Here is a 24724-nt window from a genome sequence, read left to right on the forward strand (position 1 = left end):
AGGTTTCAAGATGCACACCTTATAAGTGCTGATTATGCATAAAATGTAATACTGTAGTTCACCATAGAGTTTAGAGATAGTATGAAGACAACGGCCAGAAGAATCATTTCAATTAGTACAGAACCCCCCTAATTATTACATTACGCTAATGAAGTATGTGTGAGGAAGATTTTACTTAAGCCTTGTGGTCAGGCTCTTAAGACAGCGGGCTCCTTACGGGTCTGGCGGTAACCGTGCCGGTGCTACCAGCGGGTTGCCGCCAGACCCATAATGATTTACCGGCACCTGACTTCCCTGTACCACCGGGGGATTACAACCCGGCGGTCCAGGAAGTCAGGCGCCGGTACATTTTAATTCCCCATTCTAGGAGTCCCACAGGACTCTATGGGAATGGGGAACACGTAAGCACTGGAACTGTTAACGGTGCCGGTGCTTCCGTGACAGTATGCCTACCTTGGCCACTGTGCCTGGCAGGGTCCGACCTGTCGGGCCCAGCGGCCCAGCAGGCAGACCTGTAGTATGCCGGTCCTGTAAGTTTACCGGCACCGCTGTTTCTGGACCGGCATACTTATAATGAAGTCCAGCATCTCCAAGTGGTGTGGCAGAGTAGCTCATGACTACTCTCAAGAGGTGAACAGGGTGGTTTAACATGTACACAGGGGAGTGAATGACACGCATGATATTTTTAAAATAATACAATCTTTATATAAGAAAAGGCAAGAGCCAAATCACTACACTTGCAGGCAAGTACACCTCATAAAACAAAGGCAACACTGTAATGGGTAACTAGAAATTATCTCCAAAGAGTTGTACAGGTTAAGTGTTAAATAAAGCGACATTGGGCACTGCTACACTAAATTACGTTTTACACTAAACATGGAAGGAGATGAAATCCACTATAGCTGCAGGGGCTGGTGATTGGGACACTCAACCCAACCTAATTATAAAATAGTGTAAAATAATAGACCCGAATCCTAAGCGCTGTGGATTAGATAATTAGGGAAAGAGGGACAACAGATAACATTATATATATAGTTTATGGCGCTCTTATAAGATATTCAATTACAATGCATATTTATCAGAAGACCTGCGTGAAGCACAAATTATAATCTACATTTATTTTGCAAACCAAAATCAGTCACAATCCATAATATGCATAACTCCAAATACCTCGAGTCAAAAATCATAATCTAAAATATAGTTAGGTAACATTTGTCCAAATACCTGAATCATAATCCCAAACTGATCATGCATCATAAATAATAATTAGAATCTGATCCAATCAAATCTAAAATATAGTTAGAATGGTCCAAACAACTGACTTAATCACAATCTAATCAAAAATAAAAATGAAATCTGATCCAACAATAACTCATTGGACAGCACTTCCAATGTTTCGCCATACTTGGCTTTTTCGAGGTTAACAGAACTTGTATATATTGTTGCAGATTATTAATCTGTACGAGTTAAGAGGGAGAATAAAATGGAAAAAGATAGAGTTATATTAAAGTCTGATACCACATACATAATTCCTATTTTCATTGGTTCTTGTTGCATTTAAGATGTGATTCTTAGAACAGTTACGATGCACACTTCATTGGACTGACCTTATTTAGTAGAGCTGATAGACCCCAAGATGCAACTACTCTCTGATCGAGTGTTGGTGGAATGGGTGCAGGGACGCTTCCCAGGCCAGATCCCTAGCAAACAATGATGATGTAATGGTAGATGTACCAGTTATTTATCATGTCCAAATTGTGTGATTTTTGTGGCAAGGGACCGCAGTTCTAAGAATCACATCTTAGATATATGATCAGTTTGTGATTATGATCAGGTGTTTGGACAAATGGTAACTATATTTTAGATTATGGTTTTTTGACTCCAGCATTTGGAGTTATGCACATTTTGGATTGTGAGTGTGATTTTGGCTTGCAAAATAAATATAGATTATCATTTGTGCTCATCTCAAAATTCTTAAATGCTCAATAATGAGTCTTTCCTAGAAGGAAAACTGCAGTCACAGGTAAGTAAACTACTTTTTCTACATAGGGTGGGAGAGGTTTCAGTAAGACCAATGGAAACCGAGTGTGGATTTGGGCGGGCTTTTGGGAAAATGTTGCCTCTTGATAAAATGCTGAAAGGAGCCATTTCTGTAGGAATTAACGCCACAGAAGACCACTGAAGACCCAGAGATGACTATTCAAGTGAACAAAGGACGCTGCAGCAGTGCAGGAGAACTGGGAGAGCAGTACCCCGTGCTCAAAATGCAGTTCTGCAGTAAGCAGTTTTGCAGTTTCCAGAAAAGGGGGTCTTGTGCATGCTGTTTGGTGACCGGCATAGGTTCTAGGGACGACATTCCGGTGCAAGAGGAACTCCAAGACCTGTGCGAAGAGCAATAGACGATTTAGTGGTTCCCGGGTTTAGGGTATGAGCCAGAAGTACTGGAAGGCGAAGTAGCAGTATTTTGTGATAGTAGGCGATGTGGGGTGCAGGATTCCGCACAGGAATCGGCTTCTGAGACTCGGATTGGCTTCAGGAGACATCTGGGAAGAATGATGATGATTGAATATTTGCTTGCAGTGTCACACCGCAGAGGTGCCATTCACGGAAGAAGGAACAGAAGGAGAGGTTGGGGTGTGGTTGCCAGACAAAGGGCAGCACATTCTCATGCAGTTTCCTGGATGGGGATTGGGGGAGTGGGAGGTGCGCAGGCTGAACCATGGTGCTTGTCTCATGCCTTTGGATGATAAAAACTCAGGTCCAGATATCAGAGTCTTCAGGTTCCTTGCACCAAAAAGGTTCCCACTTCTGCATCCGGAAATTAAGACAGTCAGGAGCTTCAAGGACATCAGGTTGTCGAGCAGGAGCTGTGATCCAGGTGTACACACTGGACAAGGGGGAATGAGCAGATTTGGTGGAGAATCAGCAGATTCTGGTGCAGAGCTTTGGTCCTTCTTTGAGAAGCATGCCTTTAAGGAATGCAGGAACAGTGCTCCACCAATAGACAAGATGAGAGAATGAGGAGACCTCCTTTTGTCTACCACAGGAGGCATTGAGTCAGCACAGCATCCAATCACACATCAAGCATTCTACAGAGGCATGGCCAAGCAATGGCAAACCATCCCTCAAAGAACACTGTAAGGTCTCTCAAACAAAGGAAAGGAATCTCACTATCCTGGACAGGCAACGCATTTTAAAGTCATAACTGGTGTCATGCTGAGTAATGGCCACCTCCACACATCGACCACAACACATTTGAAGCAAACAAAGACAACCTCAATTTTGTAATAAGGGGTGGGGTATCACAAAGAACACAACCAGGTGAAATGGTGTCCACCGAATGAAGCCCTTTTATACAAAGCCAAAAAACAAACACATGACTAACAGAGAGGGGGGTCACCATGCCTAAAGAGTCATAAGGTAGAGCCCACAAAAACACTTTTTGGGTTATGCTTTTGATTAAGACTGACTGGAAGGACAAAGGTAGTCACACTAAGGAATCCAAAAAGTGAGGCATCATTCAAGTTAGTCAAAAGAACTGCAAAAATGGCATTCTTCCCCAACAATGTACAGGAGTTTCAGTATCAGTTTATTTTGTTATGGTGCAAACCCACCCGGTCGACAGGTCCAAAAGGGCAGTACAGTTTGCATAATTATAACAGCTACCATTATTAACCTAATGTGTTCAAAAGGCATGGCATATTCCTACCTATACAATGAAATGTTATGAAAACCTATTAAAGCATTTGGAGAAATGCAATATCGCTATAAAAACACCTTGGTGGGGGATGTAAAACAAACCAACCAAAAGAAAGACCAAACTCTCAAAAGTGGCAGAGCAGCGAGGCATAACTCAATGGGAAGTGAAGTACAATCGTTTGACAGAGAATACTGGTATTCTGAAAAATACACACTTTTAATAATAATAAAAGAAAATACCACAGAGTATCTAGAGGTTCAAATACATTCTTTAGACACAGTGGATGTTTAAAAACAGTAATTAGCCAATGTCAGAGCTTGCCCACTCCGAAGCTAAATATATGCCCAGTACCGGATGGTAAGTACAATACAACTAATGCAAAGGTTTGGGGAGAAAAAAGGAACCTCGGAAAACATTTACATAGGCACAATCAGGACCAGAAATGCTATGCACAAATAGTCACTCTACATCCCCACCACACTAGTCCAGACCAGCAACAACTGTGCAATATTCATTACATATAGCCGCTGGAGGGAGGAAGAAAAGCGCTTTACATTTCAACCACAAGCCCAGAGGGTCACCCAAATTTGAGATACTATTAGACTTATAGCACGAGATCCCCAATGTATCATTGCACTCCCAGAAATAGCGATACAAGAATAACCAACAGTCAAATACGGTACCAACACATTTCTTTACACAGAAATGTAATGCAACACAACAAAATGTTTTAGTTTTATGTGAATTGATCATTTTAGGAGTGTTAAACTCTATAGATTTAATAATAAAAATACATTTTAACGTGATTATTTGATATATCTTTGGTTCTTTTTGTCCCGTTTTGTGGCGTAGACACCTGTTAAACACATCTTTTTGAATATTATACACACACACACACACACACACACACACACACACACACACACACACACACACACACACACACACACACACTATATTGCTCATTAAGGCGAATGGTCAGTCTAAACCAGTGCAACCAGCTATAGAGGGTGCAGGGCCCATTGAAAGGCCCACAAATAAAACTTCTGTAGGACTATCTAATGACCCTAGGGATAAAATAAGGTGCATAACAAGCACCACTAAGCCATTCAGGCTACCACAGGATAATACTTAAACAAAAAAAAAAAGATTCCTGTGTTAGGACAGTTTTTCTGAAGTCCAACTATGGGCTTAGTAAAACTATACAACAGACAGTACAAAACTCCACTCTTAGTATAAGGCTGTACCACCTGAGTATTTGGTAGCGTAGAGCCATAGACTGAGCAGTCAAGTTTATATTAGGGGGGAGAGAGGGTTGTAGGAAGGTACAAAGAACGTGTAGTATACCAAGGGTTCAACGGAAAACACATTATAAAAACACAACACAATGCTTTAAAGTACACCAAAGCATAGACCCTGTTCAGAAATCTAACAGCATTTCTAGGGAAATCAGACCATATCCAACACATTTAGTATAGGACACATCTATTCATGGGGAGTATCAGTTACTTTTAGATTACTTTACAGTAAGTCAAGGGTAGTAGACACTCAGTTAAGGAATCACTTAGTAAACCAACCCTCTTACCAGGGAACTATTCTCAATAGCAGAACACAAATTCATGGAACAGTATAAACCTACAACTAGGTAAACCACTAGAAGCAGAAAATAACTGGGAGCCCAGCGCTCCTAACTGGGATTATATGTATGCTGGCGTATTGCCGGGTATGTGCTGCGGGTGGTTGTGTCTGGGCGTGGAGCCTCTGCTTACAGATCCACAGTCAAGAAGAAATCAATTATATTGAAACAACAACACTGCGCAATATCGCCCTTAATGTGTAGTTTAATCTTTAAGAGATATCAAACAAAGGGAACAAACAAAGCAACTTCTAGTTCAGCTGACATCAAAGCAACTTCTAGTTCAGCTGACATGTTTCGAGCGCATGCTCTTTCTCAAGGCTTATGTTGCTGTTACACTGGCTGAACTAGAAGTTGCTTTGTTTGTTCCTTTTGTTTGATATCTCTTAATGATAGAACTACACATTACAGGCGATATTGCGCAGTGTGGTTGTTTCATTATAATTGAATTAAACCTACAACTACCTTCAGGACAACACACAGTTCTACCAGGTGAGTAAGACCTTATGGTGTAATATTCAATTACAGTTGCTTTTCAGATGAGTGGAACACAGATTAAGGTAAGCAATAACTCTAATTTATTTTAGGATGGCTCACAGCTATTCAAGGTAAGTCAAACCTAAGACACACTTAATCTAAACAGGCTAAACAGCAGGTTTGGGGAAGCAAGACCTAGTTGGTATACTTTTACATTTATATCCTAAAAGAAATAGTAAAGTGAAGCTAACAGCATTAATTTTGGGAAGAGGCACATCCAATTCACTGGTGAGTAAAATAACCTTATGTATATCTTATATATATACCCTTCAGAATGGCAAAACACATTCAGGGTAAGTAAAAACGTTGTTAACTGCTCAACTATCAGAGTGAGGTTACCAACCATCTCTTTCACAAGTAAGTACACTTTTAAACACTTATTCTCTTTTCTATGCAAAAGTCCCGCACCTTGGTCTTTCCCTAATCTTGGAGCATAAATGTTCTCAGTGGCAGAAGGGAGGTCACTAGGTCTCTAGTGTCCAACAGACAGGTCAGAATAGGCACAGAAGCAGCAAAAGTCAGTGTTCCTGAGATAGACTGTTCATACAAGTAAGTATTTCACTTTAGAGTGGGTGAAAGTGCCCAGGGTCTTCTGAGAAGACACCCTAGGAGGATTCTAGCAGTAGGCCGGGGTGAACTGGATGAGAGGCCTCCCAATCACAAGAAACACTCACAAAACTACACAGTAATCACATATGCTTAAGTTAAGTAAATACCCCAGCCAACACAGTACCTCAGCACCGATGAAGAAATTGCAGCGTGGGAAACTTCACGATCTGCAACCAAAACCCAGGTCGATTAATTCCTTGTTATAAAGACAGGACACTGGAAGGGATTTTGCAGCAGGGATCAACAGGGAAGGCTACAGGCAAGAGTTTCTTCACGGCCGGATGCAACTCTGTGGTTTTGCCACCCCTTTCAGGAGCCAGGAGAAGACTGAAAAATCGCTGTCAGATCCCCGTCTCTAATCTGGTCCAGCACACTGAGCAGGGTCCCACCAAAGTTTCAGCTCGATTCGGAATTCAGAAGACTGTGCACGTCCCAACGGCGCAAGGTATTGGGGTATTGCAGCCCAACAAGGTTACAGCATGTCATGGGACGGCTCAAAATACAGGTCTTCTTGATTCTAGTGGGTCTCACCAGGCTATGGGTCGCCGTTTTCGGAATCCCCAGGTCGCTTGGAAAGAAGGGCTACAGCAGGCTCCAGTTACACAGCAGGCTCTCCAGTCGCTGGAAATCGTCTCAGCCACGTTTTCAGCATCTTCCGATTTGGATTCAGGTTCAGTGGTTGACTTGTCAGCAGTTTCCAGGTTCAGAGCATTTAACAGGAACTACAGCACAACTTCTGCAATCCCTCCCTGCATTTTACAGAACAAAGCAGTCTGGCTGTCAGGACAGCAAGCCCCCCCCCCATTGAGACTGGCCTCCTTTCAGGCAAGGTGAAAGACAAAAAGGCTGCAGAGTTTGGACTCCTCCCACGCTTCCTGCCTTCTCAGACACTCTGCAGCCTTGACGTAGAATAGAAAGGGTTCCCGCCACAGACAAAACTCTCACTGAGGTCATTCCTGCCTATAATGGCAGGGGAAAACCTCAGAAACTACAAGCAAGCAAGAAACGGCAAAAAAAGAAGGCACCCACCATTTAAAAAAAATGTATCTCTTCTGTGCATTACCGAGGCTTAATTAACAGCCTACGAGTACAAATAACAAAAGTCATAAAGGTAAAATCACTGCCACCAGCCATTCATGCAAACTTGCAATTGTAACAAAAACGTTACAGGTAATTAAGAAAGGGGATACATTGTATCCCCCCCAAGCACTCCACATAAGGTGGGGTGTGCTGGCTCACTATATAAAATGTAAAGGGGATGAAAATCCCTCTTTACCACTTGGGAACTATAGCTCTCACACGTTTAGCCAAAGAAAATGTAAAAGGGGAGTCCCAAAGGGCAACCCAGCAACAATAGACTATAAATGCCAAAAAGTTGTCAGAGGAAAAAATCAAAAAGACACTTAGAAAAGTCTTAAAAATGACACCCATAGAAAGAGTAAAAGGATATGTGAGTGTGGAAAATCGTTCCCACTCACTGAGATATAAGGAAAAATAATCAACAGTCCATCAAATATGTCTGGGGGTCTCACAAGTGAGAGAGATTTGCCACTAACCTAAAATCTTACCCAACATCTGGTGGCAGGGGGATTTCAGAAAAAGAAAGTGAGAGATCCTATATAAAACGGGAAAAAAACGTTTAAGGGCCCCATAACATGGGCCAAAAAAAGGGCATTCTGCCCTAATAATACCCATATTCAGAATCTAAACACTATTCGGGTTGTACAGCTTAAGTGCTCCATACAGTATATCAGCACTTTAAGATGAGGCTAATGGAGGGCACAAAAGAATCCCTGTGAAACAATGATCAGCAGGGGATTAGATAAACATACAAAGAAGTAAGCTATCTTTGTGTGGGGCCTGACAACGTTAAAAGTTGGCAGCAATTGTTTAAGGATTTCTAATTTGACAATCACTATTTAATATTATTTTCCAGCCAAAATATTGTCAGCAATCTTCGTAGGCAATCGTTTGAAATTCACTATTAGAAATCGTTTGTACCCAAGTGACTAGCAAAATAGTTCTTAGATTACTAAATATCCAAGAAGGGATTGTGACATTTACTAGACTGGAGCCTAGGACTTCAGCCTTTATTTTAAATAATAACAAATTGCAAACTATTCTGGATCAAACCACTGGATGGCAGTACTGTGCAAGAAATGCTAATCTAGATCTGATACACACTGGAAATCCTAGCAGAGTTTACAACAATGTGCATGCAGAAGGTAAAATGAGGAAGGTAAATTAAGTGGACATCAATTTGGCCAAATGTGAGAAGAGTCGTTTTGAAGGTTAAGATTGCGGTCTGTGGTGTGCTGCTGGCATCACAATAATCACGAGGTAGGAATCAAAACAAACAATACTGTGGAGGGGAGATTGCAGTACAAGTAAAACAAGTCAATGGGGAAAGCCAAACAGTATTTCCTGCACGGCACCACTAGGATTCTGTCACCCCGAAAAATTAATAAAGAAGTGGTGGCTTACAAGGCCGTGCTCTTTGGATTTCGAAGATGGTGTACTGCTGGAGGATGCAATAGAGGCTGGGCTGATCGGAGCATCTTTCTTAAGAAGGCGAGCTTTGTCCAAACCATTCTCCCGTGGCGAGTGTGCCGGACTCCCTCGGGGGGAAGATGGGTCCTACCAAGAGAAATAAAAACTGACCTTTCAGCAACAAAATAATCCAACATTTAACCCACCCAAAATCCTTGCGTTTATTTTGCTTAACATACGCTAATAGACTCAATTAGATAAGAGTCCAAAATTCTGTGAGGATTTACAACTGCACGTTATCACCATCCTCAGTCTTTATAGTCACAGTCCTTATCGAAGAGATGAGCTCCCCCCAAATACCAGCAACCAAAGAAGGGTTTGCCTTTAGAATGACCTTCATTCATGCATATCTTTGTTTTTGCTCTAGCCTTATACACGGCAAATCGGCATCAAACCGCTCTGTGTTTTTTTTTGTCTCCTCCGACTGGTGATCAAGATGGCTTCACACACAAGGTCAGCATTTGCAGTGTCGAAAAAGAATTCTGATGTAGCATGGCCAAACATTTATGCTGGGGAAGCAAAGTAATATTAGGAGACTGTTTTAACCCAGTGGGCTATTTTGTAACTTGCCAAATATCTGGGGTTGGGATTCTTTTCTTTACAGTTTGACTGTGAAAGTTCATGAAACATCCCATGTATGTCCGAAATATGCATGTCAAAAGAATGTTAGTGCTCTGAAAGCGTTCTGGGACAGTTGAGCAGAGGCAGAAATACGATCTTGCCATAGTTTGCTTTCTATTCCTACAGTTTGCTTTTAATGTTGTCACTAAATCATCCGATTAATGTGACAGAATGATGGAGTTCATGGACTACAACTAAATTAAGACCAGATCAGAGTAAAGCATGGAAAATTATGGTTCACCAGTAAGTGCTAAACCAAGTGCAAGCTGCTTGCAGTAATTGGGCGCCACCTGCGTCATTAAGGAACATGTGTAAAACAGGCACAGACTACCGTCCAACGGGAGCAGTACAAAGAACCAAGCACAGCCAACAAGCCTGATAAAAATGTACTACACATTACTGAAGTTACACAAAGCTAGCACACGTACCTCATTGGAAACATCAACGACCAAGTTGTCATCACTCTTTTCTGCATCGCTGTCCTACAATGAAAACAACAATTTATACTGGTAGGCCCTATTTTGATATATGTCAATACATACTGGCCACATATGTATAGGGACAGTTCACCTTTTGCAAACGACACAGGTTGATACACCACTGTTAAGTTGAAAAAGCAAAATCATGTAACTAAGTATACTTTTGATTGGAGCATTTCTGTATGTAGACTAACCAAATACAACGTTGTTTAACACATTTAATCACATTTGTAGTCCAGATAAACCTTAGCTTCCGCCTTTTACAGATCTGAAACCTGCATTGCTCTCAAGTCCATGTAAAAGAGACTAAATTTCAATCACAGTGGACGAACTGGCATATTATTTTTGGAGACTGTCCTTAACCGTTTATGTAAACTGATTAATCATTATCAAGTTCTACATTTTACCGACCAACTGTAAACCAATTTATTATGAGATATTTAGGTAGCCTGATTGGCTACAGCCAATTTAGCAGCCGTTGGCCAGTCTGCTGCCTTAATGCCCAGTGAGGGAACTTAGTGGGAAGACAACCCGATATGAATCTCCTAAATTAATGTAAAGTGATACAACTGGGAAATGTTAATATTTTTTAAACGTGCGCTTTAAAAGTCAACATCCAGTACAGAAATCAAGGAGGTCGGCATGAAAAAAAGCTGGTAAATGAAACTAAAGTTTGAGAGCAATTCTAAAAGGGTTTGATACAATGTTGGCATTGTGGCCGTTTTCCCGTATTCCACAATGGCTTTGATGCCACAAATGAATGAACAGGTCTAAAATGGTGGGAATAAGGTGGAATTTCAGAGTTGCTTTATCTAGTCCCAGTCTAGTCAAGGTGAGACATAAAATCAGCAACACTGGATTGGCTCAGAGTTTTGTTTTTTGACCTTGCATCATGCACTAGTGGTCTATCCTACAGATAAAATAAAGCCGTTCACATACGTATCGAGTTGCTATTTCTTTCTCCTCAGTCTTCTGCTTTTTGCTCTCCGATGAGTAATCAGTCGAGTTCCTATGCTTCTCTGCACCTCTAAAGCTTGCCGATGGAGACACAGAAGAGCTCTGAAAAAAGAAGAGGACGAGAATGTGACCGTATATATTATTCCATAGAAGAAACGCAATTTCATGCTACAATGTAACTTGAGGGAGAGAAACAAGGTTTTACGGTGTCGCCCAGATAACGTGGACTGGAGCAATGTACAGTAACTTCAGAATGATATCTTTGATTATTTTGCACAACTGCAGTAGGATTACTTTTCTAGTACAATAGTGCTTATGGACACAAAATGAATTCCAGTATTTTCAAGTTCTCTCTACACATGTTCGAGTCAACAAAGGAAGGCCGGCGATCATCTGCAAATAGCATCTCCAGCTCTTCAATGCCTTTTACAGTCAGGCGTGGAGCCTGTGAGATATCGAAGCACAAAAGTCAAAGCCTTCATCCTTGCACACCTGAAAATTGCCATGCCAATTGTACATGGAATTCTCCAGACAGAGGATTCCTTCTAATTTCAGCACTTCCCTTGTTTGAGGCGATTTTCCCAGGTTGTACAGTTTGGTAACAGAAGTGCCTCTTGTGCGGATAGTACATGTCTCCCTTTCTACGGACTACTGGGATAGCTGTATTTTTAGTACTGGGACTAGAACACCAATTTCTAGGGCTACTAATGATTTGGACAGGCTCAACCTTCAAATGTGTACACCCCCCAGACCCTATCCCTGCAAACATCTCAAATGAGAAAATAGGGATTGATGGTTCGTCTCTGAAGGGACAGGGACTACCAGCACAAGAACCAACATGTTCTTTTACTTTAAATTACTGGAACATTGTGACCCGGTAGTTGGAGCGACTCAACTCAATTAAGCTAAAACTATTCTTGAGCAACGCCTTGCCAATAAACGCATGAGACCTGGGGCAGAAATAATCATTCAAGTCACATAGCCCATGTTGTTCCTTCACAGATCAAACCTAGTGGCACGTGTCACTGTAATGCCATAGACACTGGGGTCAAAGGTTTTCTTTTGGCAACTTTCCTCGATTGACATCAATGGAGTCCCCTAGCAGATCTGCTAGTGATTTGGTTCCAAACTGATTATTGGGGTGAAGAAGGTCCTTTTTACCTGCCTCACCTGCTCGAGTCACTTAGTTGGAGTGCATTGGTAGTTAGCTCCTATGGTAACCAGTGCATGGAGAGCACCTCCCATTTTCTTTCCAGTTTTGTTTCTTCATGGTAGCATAAAAGCCCACTTAAGTTGAGTGTTGCAGTGACACAAGGAGAACCCTTCTCTTTTCCTTTAAAGTGTGGTTGCTTTTGTGACACACACTCAACAGGCAGGTGGCAGGCAACAGACTATTGCTATTTTCCTGGGGCACGAATGTGCACCATTCTTTTTAACACTATTAAAAGAAAACATTTTTTATTGGTTACAAAATAATTGTAACCTTTAACAATGAACAAAAATAATGAATAGAAACACATTTTATTAAAACCACTACAAAAATCATCCAAATTCAACATCGATACAGATGGATCTTAAAAGACTAATACAAAGATCACAACAAAAGTGGGCAAATAATCTCCTGAATTCAGCATCAATGTTCAAAGATCTTAGGAAAGTGACTACCGAAATCACAAAAGAGGTCGTGGATCCTGACAATAATTAGAGGAATTGCTGAATAACAACAGATGTTGCAACGTTTCCCTTTGTCTCCCATCCCGACAGAATCTGCAGTGAAGGAGCTCCTCATTTACAGCACCATATCTAACTCAGACCTCCTTTGTGTAGACAACGTTCAAACGAAAACGCATAAAGATTAAGTGTAGGCTCACCACTATAAATCTAGAGAAAAGGGGCTAATGTACCCCGTTTTTTATAATCGCCCTTTAAATGAATCATCGAGGGATATTGATAAAACTCCTCCACTGTGTGCACCCAGTCTGCATTATACAATGCTCGCCTTACCTTGCGTGGATTCCCAAGCAGGTCTGAGAGCCCACAACCAATCCCAGTCAGGAGCTTCAGAGAAAGCTCCTCAATGTCACTCAATGCCCACAGCCCCCTTCCTGGCATATTACCTTACGATCAAGGTAAAGCAAAGTGTCCACTGGGGCCAGAACCTTCCTGCACAGTGCCAACTATCTCTAATAGGCTCTGGCTTTTAAAGACATTAGGCCTAATTCATGGCAAATTGCCGAATGAGGAATTGAAGTTGGTGTTGGAGGGAATTCTCATTTATGTGCTTATTCCCTTCAACCTTATAGACTCCCAGCTCTTTTGCTGGACTTTAGGACTTTTAAATTCTAACCCTGGAGTGAGTGAGCTCTTTTTCTCACTCTCTCGTGTGTTTTCACCTGATTTGGATTATGCGTTTCCTTCGTTTTTGGAGTCCGACAAACTCCATAGGCATCTACTTTTTGTATGGTGACACACAACACCTTCGGTGCAGTGTCACAGAGAAATCATTTAGATTTCTTATAAGCTTTAAATACCTTTCCTTGGGTGAACTGCAGTTACCAAGAATAGTAAAGTGAAATTGACTTTACTGCCCTTTTCTCTTTGTATGTCCAGCACACCCCATCTTATGTTGAGTGCTGGGGGGTTACTTAGTAGCCCCTTTTCCTACTTACTCATGTGATATTTTGTATGTTACCCTCACTACTTTAAATGGCTGGTGTCCGTGGTTTAATTTCCCTTCCACTGTGCTTTTCTACTGCAGGCTGAATACTCCGCTGCAGTATAGCACCCATGGGTGACGAGTATCAAAATGGCCCCAGTGTTCCTTTTTCACCATTTTCTGTTTGTGAGATCTTTCTATTGGGTTTTACACTGCATGCCAAGCCAGGTTTGAGCCCTTTGTTCACTTTACCTTTGGCGGGCTTCAGTACTGAAACTCGCCTCTGGCTCCAATGTGTCTGCAAGGGCAGGAAGTGAGGGAGGTGCCCTAAACTCCTCTGTCCTTTGTCTCTTGGGAAACCCGAATGAACCCAGTTCTGATTGGCTGGCTGGCTGTCCTTGCAGTTTGAGTGACAGCTAGAAACCTACTTAAAAGGAAGGGTTTTGGGACTGATGAGAGAGTCAACCACTGGGAAAAACACCCCGACGAAGAAACCGTAAACGAAAATTGCTGCATCCTCCTGGACCATTGAACTGCGTGGTAAAGCCCAGCTGCTGTCTGAAACTCCTTTTTCTGATCGACAAGTGAAGCTCCGGAAGGGAAGACTTCTTCCTTTGGGTTAGTGGGACCAACTAACCACGAGACGAACTCCACTCACTGGAAGACCTTCCCCAATTGGCTGTACTTCTTTGATGCTGCAGGAACAGAGTGCCAGGGGTCGAGAAATCCGTAGTCTAGTGGAATGTCTGTGATCCAGCCAGAAGCTCCAGGAGTCTCCCCAGGATCCTCCAGAAGCAGGACGACCAGAGCTCAAGTTCCCTCACCAGAGAAAGGAGTGACGGAAGCCCAACCGGTATACAAGATCTGCGGTGGTGCTGTTTACCAAGCGCTGAAAACGTGAAGTGCTGCTGATACGAAAAGAGCCCATAGCTGTCGCCATCATTCGAATTGCTGTTGCAGGAGTACCCAGATGTGCGGCCTCTTGTCCCAACGACTGAGGCCCAGGAACACAGGATCTGTATCGCTGCAACCAGACAGAAGCCAGCTGAACTACTCTTCTTCTAACCTAAGGTACTGTTCTGACTTGGGGTACTTACCTCAGTGTCTGTAGCTTGATCTTCACAGTTGAGACTTGCAATAGCTGCTTTGCGAGTTGATTTCAGTTCTACCCTTCACAAGTTTAACAGCTTGTGACCCTACAGTGATTTATGTCTGCAACAAACTCTCCAACTTCGTGCAAGACTGTTACCATCTAAGAAGTGCCCCAGCTCCATAGACTTGCTCCAGTTGACTTTGGCTGTCCTGGCTCCCTACATACTCTTCTACACCATTTGACTTTGATTCTTACTGTCCCTCATAGGCGATGCATTGGTTTTAAATTAATACTGCTGGGAAAGTTTTTTTATCTAGACTTCATTGGAAGATTTAAAGTGCTCACATGCTCTGAGAACCGGTTTAACCTGTTTCCTTCCTATAACCTTTCCTTTCTACAAAACCTCAGAATTCAAAAAGTGTCAAGTGATATAAAAATGCCATTACTGTCCTAGTTAGTGAAGTCACCTCAGGGTGTAGGAAGCATCTCTAAAAAGAGTATGTACTTGCCTTGTGCTGATTCTGAGAAAGTAATGTGAAGTGTATTTGATTTCTGCATATATTGCCCTTTTAAAAAAATGCTTATTTAAAAACTATTGTTCAATAAATAAATATTTATAACAAAAACCTTGAGTCTAAGTGTCACCTGATACTTGTATTGGTGGATTTCATTGCTACAGCTCTACAACTCACATTTACCCCTCATGAAAAGCCTGGTTGCTCACTCACACTACTAACTTGTGTAGTACCAGCCTATACCAATAGGTGGGTTACCTAATACCAAGAGGACAAGCGTTGTGTATCTCCCACAGGGTCACTACATCAATTCTAGCCCAACAGTGGGGAGACTAAGAACTCTTCTCCAGATGAGGGCTTCCAAGAATGACAAATAATCTATTGTTCACAAATCATAGACTTCAATCCCATATAGGACAATTTTTGATTCATAAGAATTGTTGACAAAAGGGAAAAGTTGCCATATCTCGAGTACACTCTAGATAACCGTTTCGCTAATTTGAAGGCCTTTGTGTGCAACCAGGAACAAGGAACAAGTTACTTACCTGTAACTGTTGTTCTCCATCATGGGTCTGGCATGGATTCACATGCTCATGAATATTCCCCGTCATCAGGCTGGGAATCCTCGGTAAAGAAAGAATCAGTTTCAGTTTCGTTTCTGATCTGTATTTCTACTAGTAACCAATCACTGGTCTCTGGGTCATACTGCCCCAGCCAATGACTGCCCTCTACCTAAGCCCCTCCTCTGGCAGCCATCTTCAGATTTGGTAGCACGGAAAGTGGCAGTAAGACCAAGTGAAGAGCCGCAGAGGGGTAGGAGGGAGGGTTTGCATGTGAATCCATGCCAGACCCATGCAGTTCCTTCTCCAGCATGGGGTCTGGCATGGATTCACATGCTCATGAACATAAGAATACATAGCAGTACACACATGCACAACCACGGGAGGTGGCAAGGCTCAACATTAAGCATTTCATCAACTCAACATTAAGCAACTCTTACCTCCTCACCAGGCCCACCTTCAGGCAAACAGGTTGCACAGCACTGCCTGGCCGACTGTGGACTCCTACCTAGAATCCCGGTCGACGCAGTAGAATCTCGTGAATGTGTGCGTCGACCACCACATGGCAGCCCTGCAGATGTCCAGCAGGCGTACACCAGACAAACGCTGTGGTAGCAGCGATCGCTCTGGTCGAGTGGGCTCTCGGACGGCCGGGCAACGGTCGGTTTGCCAACCGGTGACAGTGCATGATGCAGCCGGAGAGCCATCTGGAAATAGAAGCCTTCGAGAGGGCCTTCCCTTGGTACACAGGTCCAAAGTTCACAAACAGTTGTGATGTCTTCCGAAGGCTCTTCGTGCGGTCAACGTAGAACTTCAGCGCTCTAGCTACATCCAGCGAGTGCAAAGTCCTCTCAGCCGGCGACGAATGGCGACGGGAAGAAAACAGGTAACACCAAGGGCTTGTTGAGATGGAAGTCCGACGGCACCTTGGGCATGAAGGAGGGGTGCGTCCTCAGCACCACCCTCGTCTTGTGGAAAGTCAGTTATGGAGGTTTACAGGAAAGGGCCTGGATCTCTCCCACTCGTCGTGCGGAGGTGTTGGCCACAAGAAACGCAGTCTTCCACGAGAGGAACTTCAACGTTGTCGAATGCAGAGGCTCGAATGGCGGCAACATGAGCCTGCTCAGCACCACGTGGTGCTCCCACGCCGGGGCTGGAGCCTTCACCGGCGGGAATGATTGGAACAATCCTTTTATAAACTCCTTCACCAGACGATGGGACCACAGAGATGATCGTCCTGGAGATCTGGTGTAGCGGGAGATCGCAGCTAGATGTATCTTGATGGAGGCGTGGGCTAGACCCGCCTTGGCCAGCGACAGTAGCTACGGCAGCACCTGGGGGGCCATAATCCGCAGAGGGTTAATCTTCTCTGCACGGCACCAGACAGAGAACCTCTTCCACTTATGTCCATAGCACTTGAGAGTCGAGGACGTCCCCCAGCCTTTGCAAGCACCTCCTTGCAGTCCGGCGGGATATCGTACCCTCCAAACTCTAGTGCTGCAGGAGCCAGGCCTGCAAGTTCAGGGACCCCGGGTCGTTGTGGAGGATGGCGGCTCCTTCTCCGACGAGGAGATCGGCGTCCGTCGGGAGTTTAACTGGCGGGTCGGGGGGACACCGACATGTCCAGAAGGTCCGGGAACCAGATCTGTCTCGGCCACGCCGGTGAAATGAGGATCATCCTGCTTCGGGACCGTCTGAGTTGGTTGATGAGTCGCAGCAGCAACGCCAACGGTGGGAACGCATACAGGAACAGGTCGTCCCAGGGGAATGAGAAGGCATTGCCCATGCTCCCCGGTTGGGGAAAGCTGCTGGCGAACCTCTGACACTTGGTGTTCATCGCCATCGCAAATAGATCGATCTGGGGATTACCCCATCGTTGGAACAGCAGATCCACTTGATCCTGTCGTAGTTCCCACTTGTGGCACGAACGCAGCTCCCTGCTGAGTGAGTGGGCGATGGTGTTCTTTATTCCTGCTAGGTGGAAGGGTACCAGAAACATCCCTTGGGCGACGGCCCAGTGCCACAGGTCCTGCGCCTCCTTGGATAGGGCTGGGGATCTGGTACCTCCCTGCTTCCGGATGTAGAACTTTGTGGTGGTGTTGTCGGTGAAGATCCTCTCCACCTTGCCCTTGAGGGACGGAAGGAACGACCTGAGGGCCCAGAACATGGCCCGGAGCTCCAGTATGTTGATATGGAGCGACCTCTCCTCCGGGAGCCAAAGGCCTCTTGCGTGGAGATCTCCGGTGTGCGCTCCCCATCCCTCCAGGGAGGTGTCCGTCGTCACCGTCCCCTGATGCGCCGGGGTCTGGAAGTCCACACCCGCCGCCAGATGCGCGCAGGTGCCCCACCACCGGATTGCTTGGCGGAAGGTCTTGTTTAGCAAGATCCTGTCTTCGTAGCTGCCTGCCGCTTGCATCCAATGGGCGTCAAGGAACTCTTGCAGTGGTCCGCAGTCTGCACAGGCACACTAGGAAGATGCACGAGGACATCATGCCGAGAAGGAACTTGATGGACCTCACCCTGGCCACGTCCATGGTCAACAGCCGCTGCACCTTTCCCATGATGGCCTTCGTCCTTTCCTCCGAAGGGGAGGCCAGTCGGGCTACTGTGTCGAGCTTGGCTCCGAGAATCGGTGCGACCTGCGATGGAACCAGGTAGGATTTGGCAAGTTGATGAAGAATCCCAGATCCGGTCTTCGCTGTGTGCCCGACGGCGAGATCTCTTGTCTTTGCTCGGATGAGCCAATCGTCCAGGTAGGTGTAGACGTGGATCCCCTGCAGGCGCAGCCGCGCCGCCACTGGTGCTAGGCACTTGGTGAATTCCCTGGGTGCCGACTTCAGTCCGAAGGGAAGGGCCTTGAATTGGTAGTGCCGCCCTTGGACTACGAATCTGAGAAACTTTCGGTGTCCTTTTCTTTCTTACGAGGAAGTATCAGGAGTATACTCCGGAGCCCCGGAGCCTCTTTGGGACGAGCTTGATGGCTCCTTTCTTCAGCATCGCCCTTACTTCCAGCCGCAGTTGTGGGACGTGGTTTTCCTTCCTGGCCACGGCCACGGGTGGAATGTGGAGGCACTTCTTTAAAAATTCGGGTGTGTGTCCGCGGGCCAGGGCATCCGGCACCCATCAGTCGGTGGAGATGGACTCCCACACGCTGATGAACTTCGCCAGCTGGCCTCCCACCAGGGTGCTTAGGTGGGGGCCCGACGCTACGGCCAGTTCAGTCCTGCTTGGCAGTGGCCTTACCACCTTCGCCTCCTTGGCGACGACGACAAGCTCCTCCTTGATTGCCGTGTCCTCTGTAGGCCTCCTGCGACGAGGAGCGGGCCGCCTGCGGAACGTTGAGGAGCCGCTGCCGCATCCTCTCGAGGCACCTTAATTGCCTCCGGAGTTCCAAAAGGGCGGCCGTCATTGCTGCAAAACCCCCAAGGCCCGGGCCATCTCTGTGTCGGCTTTGATGGCCTGCAGTGATTCGTCCATTGCCTTGCCAAACAGGTTATTCCCGTCGAAGGGCATGTCCAAAACTCTTGTTTGCACGTCCTGGCGGAAATCCCGTTGAGCCAACCACGTCGTCGAAGACAAACACTGTTGCCCAACTGACGGAAACCGGTGTCAGCAATGTCCGTGGCCACCGTTATGGCATGGTCCGACACCACCTCGCCTTCCTGCAAGATCTCCAGGGCCTCTGCCCTCTTGTCATCCGGGAGGAAGTCCAGCAGAGGAGCTATCTTAAACCAAAGCTCCCTGTCGTAACGGGCCACTATCGCTAGGGCGTTGGCCACTTTAATTGTCGCCGCGGCTGACGAGATGACCGGTCACCCCATGGCGTCCAGTTTCTTCCCCTTGCCGTCTGGGGGGGGGAGGTTGAAGTCGAAGCCGTAGTCCCCGTCGCCGCCTTCTTGGCTGCTGCCGAGACGACCGAATCCGGGGTCGGCTGCGCCCTAAGGCACAGAGGGGCAGAATTCGGAACCCGGTACTTCTTCTTGTACCGGTCTCTCTTGGCAGGGGTTGTGGACGGGTTCTTCAAGAACAACAGCCTCTCGTCCCAGATGTCGTCAAGTGACAGGACCGAGAGGACCGTATTCCTTTTGGCCTCACGCCGTTGATAGAGGAAACCTTCCTTCTTCTGTTCTTCGGGGCAGAGCTCGAAGAGCTCGGATGCCCTGGCAATCATGGCGTGAAAGAAGCCAATTTCGTCGGGCGGGGAGGCCCGAGGGGGTGGTGATGGAAGGACCATCCCGTCGTCACCACAGTCTTCATCTGTCCCCATCGTGGCCGTCTCTGTACCCGTGTCCTCCCTAGGGTCAGGGGAAGGAGATGAAGGCTATTCGGGCCGCGATGGCTGGAGGAGCGGGGGGATGAACTCTCCTCCGCTTGCTTGGAGGGCTCCCCGATGGGCCAGGCTCCGCTGGATCGTCCGTTGAGGGTAAGGGCAACCTCATCCTCATCTACGTACATAAGGCCTGGATCGCCATTAAGATGGCTCCCGAGTTGTCCCGTGGCTCGGGTACCGGCTGCGACGGGCGCGATGGTTGGGGAGTGGAATCCTCCGCCTCCACGGGAACCTTGTCGGCACCGCCATTGCTCTCTTCGTCCGCCTCGTCGGGATCCCTCCCGTGGGACCAGACCTCCTCGAACTTCTTGTTGAGGATCTTCACGATTCCAGCCAGCTCCTCTTCAGAGGCTGTATATCCGTGTCTGTGATGGCCACTGCCTCCCCACCCCATCTTTTTCCACTGGGGTTCTCACGGGGGTCTTATCAATGGGCTGAAAAGAGGATTCCCTCCGTGGTTGCAGGGAAACTCTGGGAGCCTCCACAGGCTTCGCCAGGGCCACCACAACTCCCTCGATAGAGGCCTTAGCCGGGTGAATCAAGGCCTTCACGACTTTTGGCGCGCTTGAGGCCTTCACCTTGGGGGGAGGGTCACCGCCTCGCTCCCCCTCGGCTGCTTCCGTCGGGATCGACCGGGGCTTCTCCAGGAGCTTATCCGGGTTCTCTGATTTTCTCTTCCGCGAGCCAGAATGTTGGCTAGTGGCTGATGGCGTCGGTGAAAGTGCACCCTGCCTGGCAGCCGAGGAGCCCGACCGTTCGACGCTCCCGGTGCCCACGGACTTGCGGTGCTTAGCCTTCTGTTGGGCCCCCATCGCCGGAGCACCCTCAAAGGACTTAGAAGACCACTCGGACCTCTTCTTCTGACCTACTGCTGGGCTCTTCCCTTCGAGCCAGTTGCTGAGGCGGATCTGCCGATCCCGCATGGTCCGTTCTGACATGTTCTTGCAAAACGCACAGTCCTTCTCCACGTGCGTTTTGTCTTCGTGAAGGCAGTAGAGGCATCTAGAATGCACGTCCTCCTTGAACACATTCTGCAATCCGCATCCAGGGAAGTTCCTAAAAAGCTTGGATCCGGGCGTTGAGCTTCCTTTGTCCTGGGCCATGTTCACGGGGTAGGCCTCAAGGTCTTCTGGAATCCTCTAAGAAGCGTAACTCGATGAAAACTTTGCCCTTGAGGGGCGTAGAAAATTCCAAACTGGGTCCCCGTTGATCGGAAGTAGAACCGGTGGAGCTTGAGGCTCGATTGACCGAAAAAATGAGATTAAACTCTTTGAAAAAACACAGTAAAAGCTTGGGAGCTATAGCACGAGGACTCCCAACGCTTGAACGTGTGGTAAAAATCTGAAGATGGCTGCCAGAGGAGGGGTTTAGGTAGAGGGCAGTCATTGGCTGGGGGCAGTATGACCCAGAGACCAGTGATTGGTTACTAGTCGAAAGATAGTTTAGAAACAAAACTGAAACTGATTTTTTCTTTACCGAGGATTCCCAGCCTGACGACGGGGAATATTCATGAGCATGTGAATCCATGCGAGACCCCATGCTGGAGAAATAGATGTTTTAACATTTTAAGAGTTAATCAAGAAGCCCAAATACAGGAAAGAGTTGATCCTCTCCACCCACTCCCTTCTGTATGTGCCACTTAAAGGAGACCTTTATCCTACAGTAAGACCGCTGCATTAACTTTGACTTGACAGGATTGATGGACAAAGAGTGATCTTTCACAAAATTAGAAAAGCTGTCAAGCAAGTGTTGCAACCCAAAATTTTAAAATCGTCTGCATAAACTAGCCGTAGAGGGCGAAGATGTATAGGTTTTGGAGAGGCCAGGGCCTTTGGATAAGATAGGCACCTATATCGGCCATATATAAATTAAAGAGACATGGGGCCAGTACGTACCCCTGCCTCATGCCTCTTGCTGTGGCAATCGGAAAACGAGCCCTATTGGTTTAGGAAGTTCGTACAGGCCTATCAACAACCTCAGCAAACCTGTCGCCTCACCCTGGCGAGGTGCAGTGCATTGCAAATATCTCAGAAATAGTGCATCCTACAGCCTTGAAACGTGGTTATCGAGGACTTCAAGTTGTGTTCTTCACGTTGAGACGCTTAAAATGAGCTTTGTCTTGTCCTTCTACAACCATATTGATGTTTCAGCGATTTCATGCAACCGTTTCTTTCATGTGTGAAGGGACTGAAATCCGGGGAAAGGGGTGGGATGTCCAAATGTCATGTAGCCAGTAATGTCCATACGGTCCCAACAGGTAAGCATGCAAAATGTGCTGCAGATTGGTGGGACGGTGTGGAATTGTACAAGGAACACACTAAGAGATTTTCTGCGTTAATATAAATATATATATTTATAAAAATGAACATGTGTGGGCTTGTGGCCAGCGAAGTGTTGTTCTTTATACAATTTCACACTGCTTCACCAATCTGCACTCCATTTTGCATAGTTACCAGTTAGGACCCTCTGGACATTACTGGCTATATGACATTTGGACACCTCACCCCTTTCCCTGGATTTCAGCACCTTCACACATGAGACGGTTTCCTGAAATCGGCAAAACATCAATGTGGTCGTAGAAGGACCAGTCCTCAACCCTAGAATGCATGGTTTCTGGGACATTTGCACCGCAACAAACTGCACCACACCAGGGTGAGGCAATCGACTGTGATAGAGCACAGTAGGTCCCAGTATGCAGCAGCACGCCAACTCTCTCCTCCCCCAAAAATCTGCTACGGGGTGCGTCTGCCAGACAGACACAGACACACACACACACACACACAACAGTTCACTTCAGAGTGCAAAGCACATCAAGCGATAAGCGACTCAGAACAGCGACCTACAGAATCATTGAATTTCAACAATTAATGTGAGTGTTAAGTCTGTCTACAGAACCCGAATATATATATATATATGGGATACATTACTCACCATAATCGTATTTCTGATGCTTGTATCTGCTTAGATTCACATGCTGTGCATAGGACGAAATACAGTGGAAGCTGCAGAGTATTAGTTTGTTTTTCGAAACTCGAAAATGGGCGTCGACACAGGGCGTGCCAGTAATACTATCCCTAGTGTGACATCCACTGTACCCATGATCCCTCACGCGTGTAGGACCCTCAGATTGTATTTTTTCTGACATGCGGTAGCATGAGGAGTAGCGCGAGTACAGATTATCCAAGCAGATATATAGGAAGATAAGACTACAAGCATTCATTCGCCTTCTCTCGGAGGGGAGGAAGGGCGGGTTGCATGTGAATCTAAGCAGATACAAGCATCAGAAATACGATTACGGTGAGTAATGTATCCCTTCTGAGGCTTGTGGACTCTGCTTAGATCACATGCGGTGCATAGATTAGCGAGCAGTGTTAGAAGGAGGTGGGATGTGAGAAGGGTCCTGAGCAAACAGATGTCTTAGAACCACTTGTCCCACTTGACTATCTGTCTTGGAATGAGTGTCAATGCAGTAATGCTGAGTAAAAGTGTGAATAGAGCTCCAAGTAGCTGCTTTGCAAATGGCGTCAAGGGGTACATTTGCAATGAAAGCCAGAGTGGCCCCAATGCCTCTTGTAGAGTGGGCTCATGGCGTAAAAGGCAGAGTCTTTTCAGAAAGGGAGTAACATAGTTGGATACAATTGACTATCCACTTGGAGATGGCACCTTTAGAGACGCAATCTCCTTCTCTGCCTGTAGCTACGGAGACAAACAGTATGTCTGTTTTCCTTAGCGGTCTGGTCTTGTCTACATAGTAGAGGACCGCTCTTCGCACATCTAGAGTGTGTAGTTTCACCTCAGCAGAGCTTTTGGGTTCTTGGAAGAAGGCCGGAAGCTCGATGGACTGGTCAACGTGGAATTTAGAAATAAACTTAGGTGAGAACCTAGGGTGTGTTCGTAGAACCAGTTTATCCTTATGAACAGTAAAGAAAGGATCCTGCACTGACAGAGCCTAAATTTCACTGACCCTTCTTATGGATGTAATGGCTACTAAGAAAGCAGTTTTATAGGTCAGGTGTTTGAGACTGGCTTAATGCATGGGTTCAAATGGTGGGCCCATGAGCTTAGCAAGCACCACATTATGGTCCCAACCAGGTGGTGGGTTTGAAATTGGAGGGTGGAGTCTCTTTACCCCTTCCATGAAGGCTTTAACCACTGGTACTTTCCACCACGAAACCTTGTTGTGGGAAGTGGTGTAGGCTGAAAGCGCTGCCAGATGTACCTTTAGTGAGTTAAATACCAGGCCTGCATCCAGCAGGTGGAGCATGCAAGTGACAATATTGGAAGGAGTGCAATCAACTGGGTTGATTTGTTTATTCTGGCACCAGATAACAAATCTTTTCCATTTATCAAAGTAACAGTGCCTCGTGTTAGGTTTCCTAGATTCCTTTAGAATGTCCATACATCTCTGTGGTAAGTTGAGATGTCCAAACTCGATGACTTCAGGAGCCATGCTGCCAGGTTCATTGAGCTGGGTTGAGGAT

General features: G+C 46.0%; 1 protein-coding gene across 4 annotated transcripts in view; it reads right to left on the bottom strand.

The window, feature by feature from the left end:
- LOC138510333 (transducin-like enhancer protein 4) overlaps positions 1-24724 on the bottom strand; it is a 507737-nt gene that overhangs the window by 107851 nt on the left and 375162 nt on the right. For all 4 annotated transcript variants that reach the window (XR_011280364.1, XR_011280365.1, XM_069625899.1 and 1 more), the window contains 3 exons: positions 11072-11191; positions 10082-10135; positions 8967-9119 (listed from right to left, as the gene is read on the bottom strand). Coding sequence is in view for 2 of the 4 variants with exons in the window: in XM_069625899.1 (XP_069482000.1) it covers positions 8967-9119; positions 10082-10135; positions 11072-11191 (327 nt within the window). In the remaining 2 variants the exon portion in view is untranslated. The remainder of the gene's footprint in view (positions 1-8966; positions 9120-10081; positions 10136-11071; positions 11192-24724) is intronic.

This window comes from Ambystoma mexicanum, chromosome 6p, assembly GCF_040938575.1.
Source record: "Ambystoma mexicanum isolate Mex_15411 chromosome 6p, UKY_AmexF1_1, whole genome shotgun sequence".
Classification (NCBI taxonomy): Eukaryota; Metazoa; Chordata; class Amphibia; order Caudata; family Ambystomatidae; genus Ambystoma; species Ambystoma mexicanum.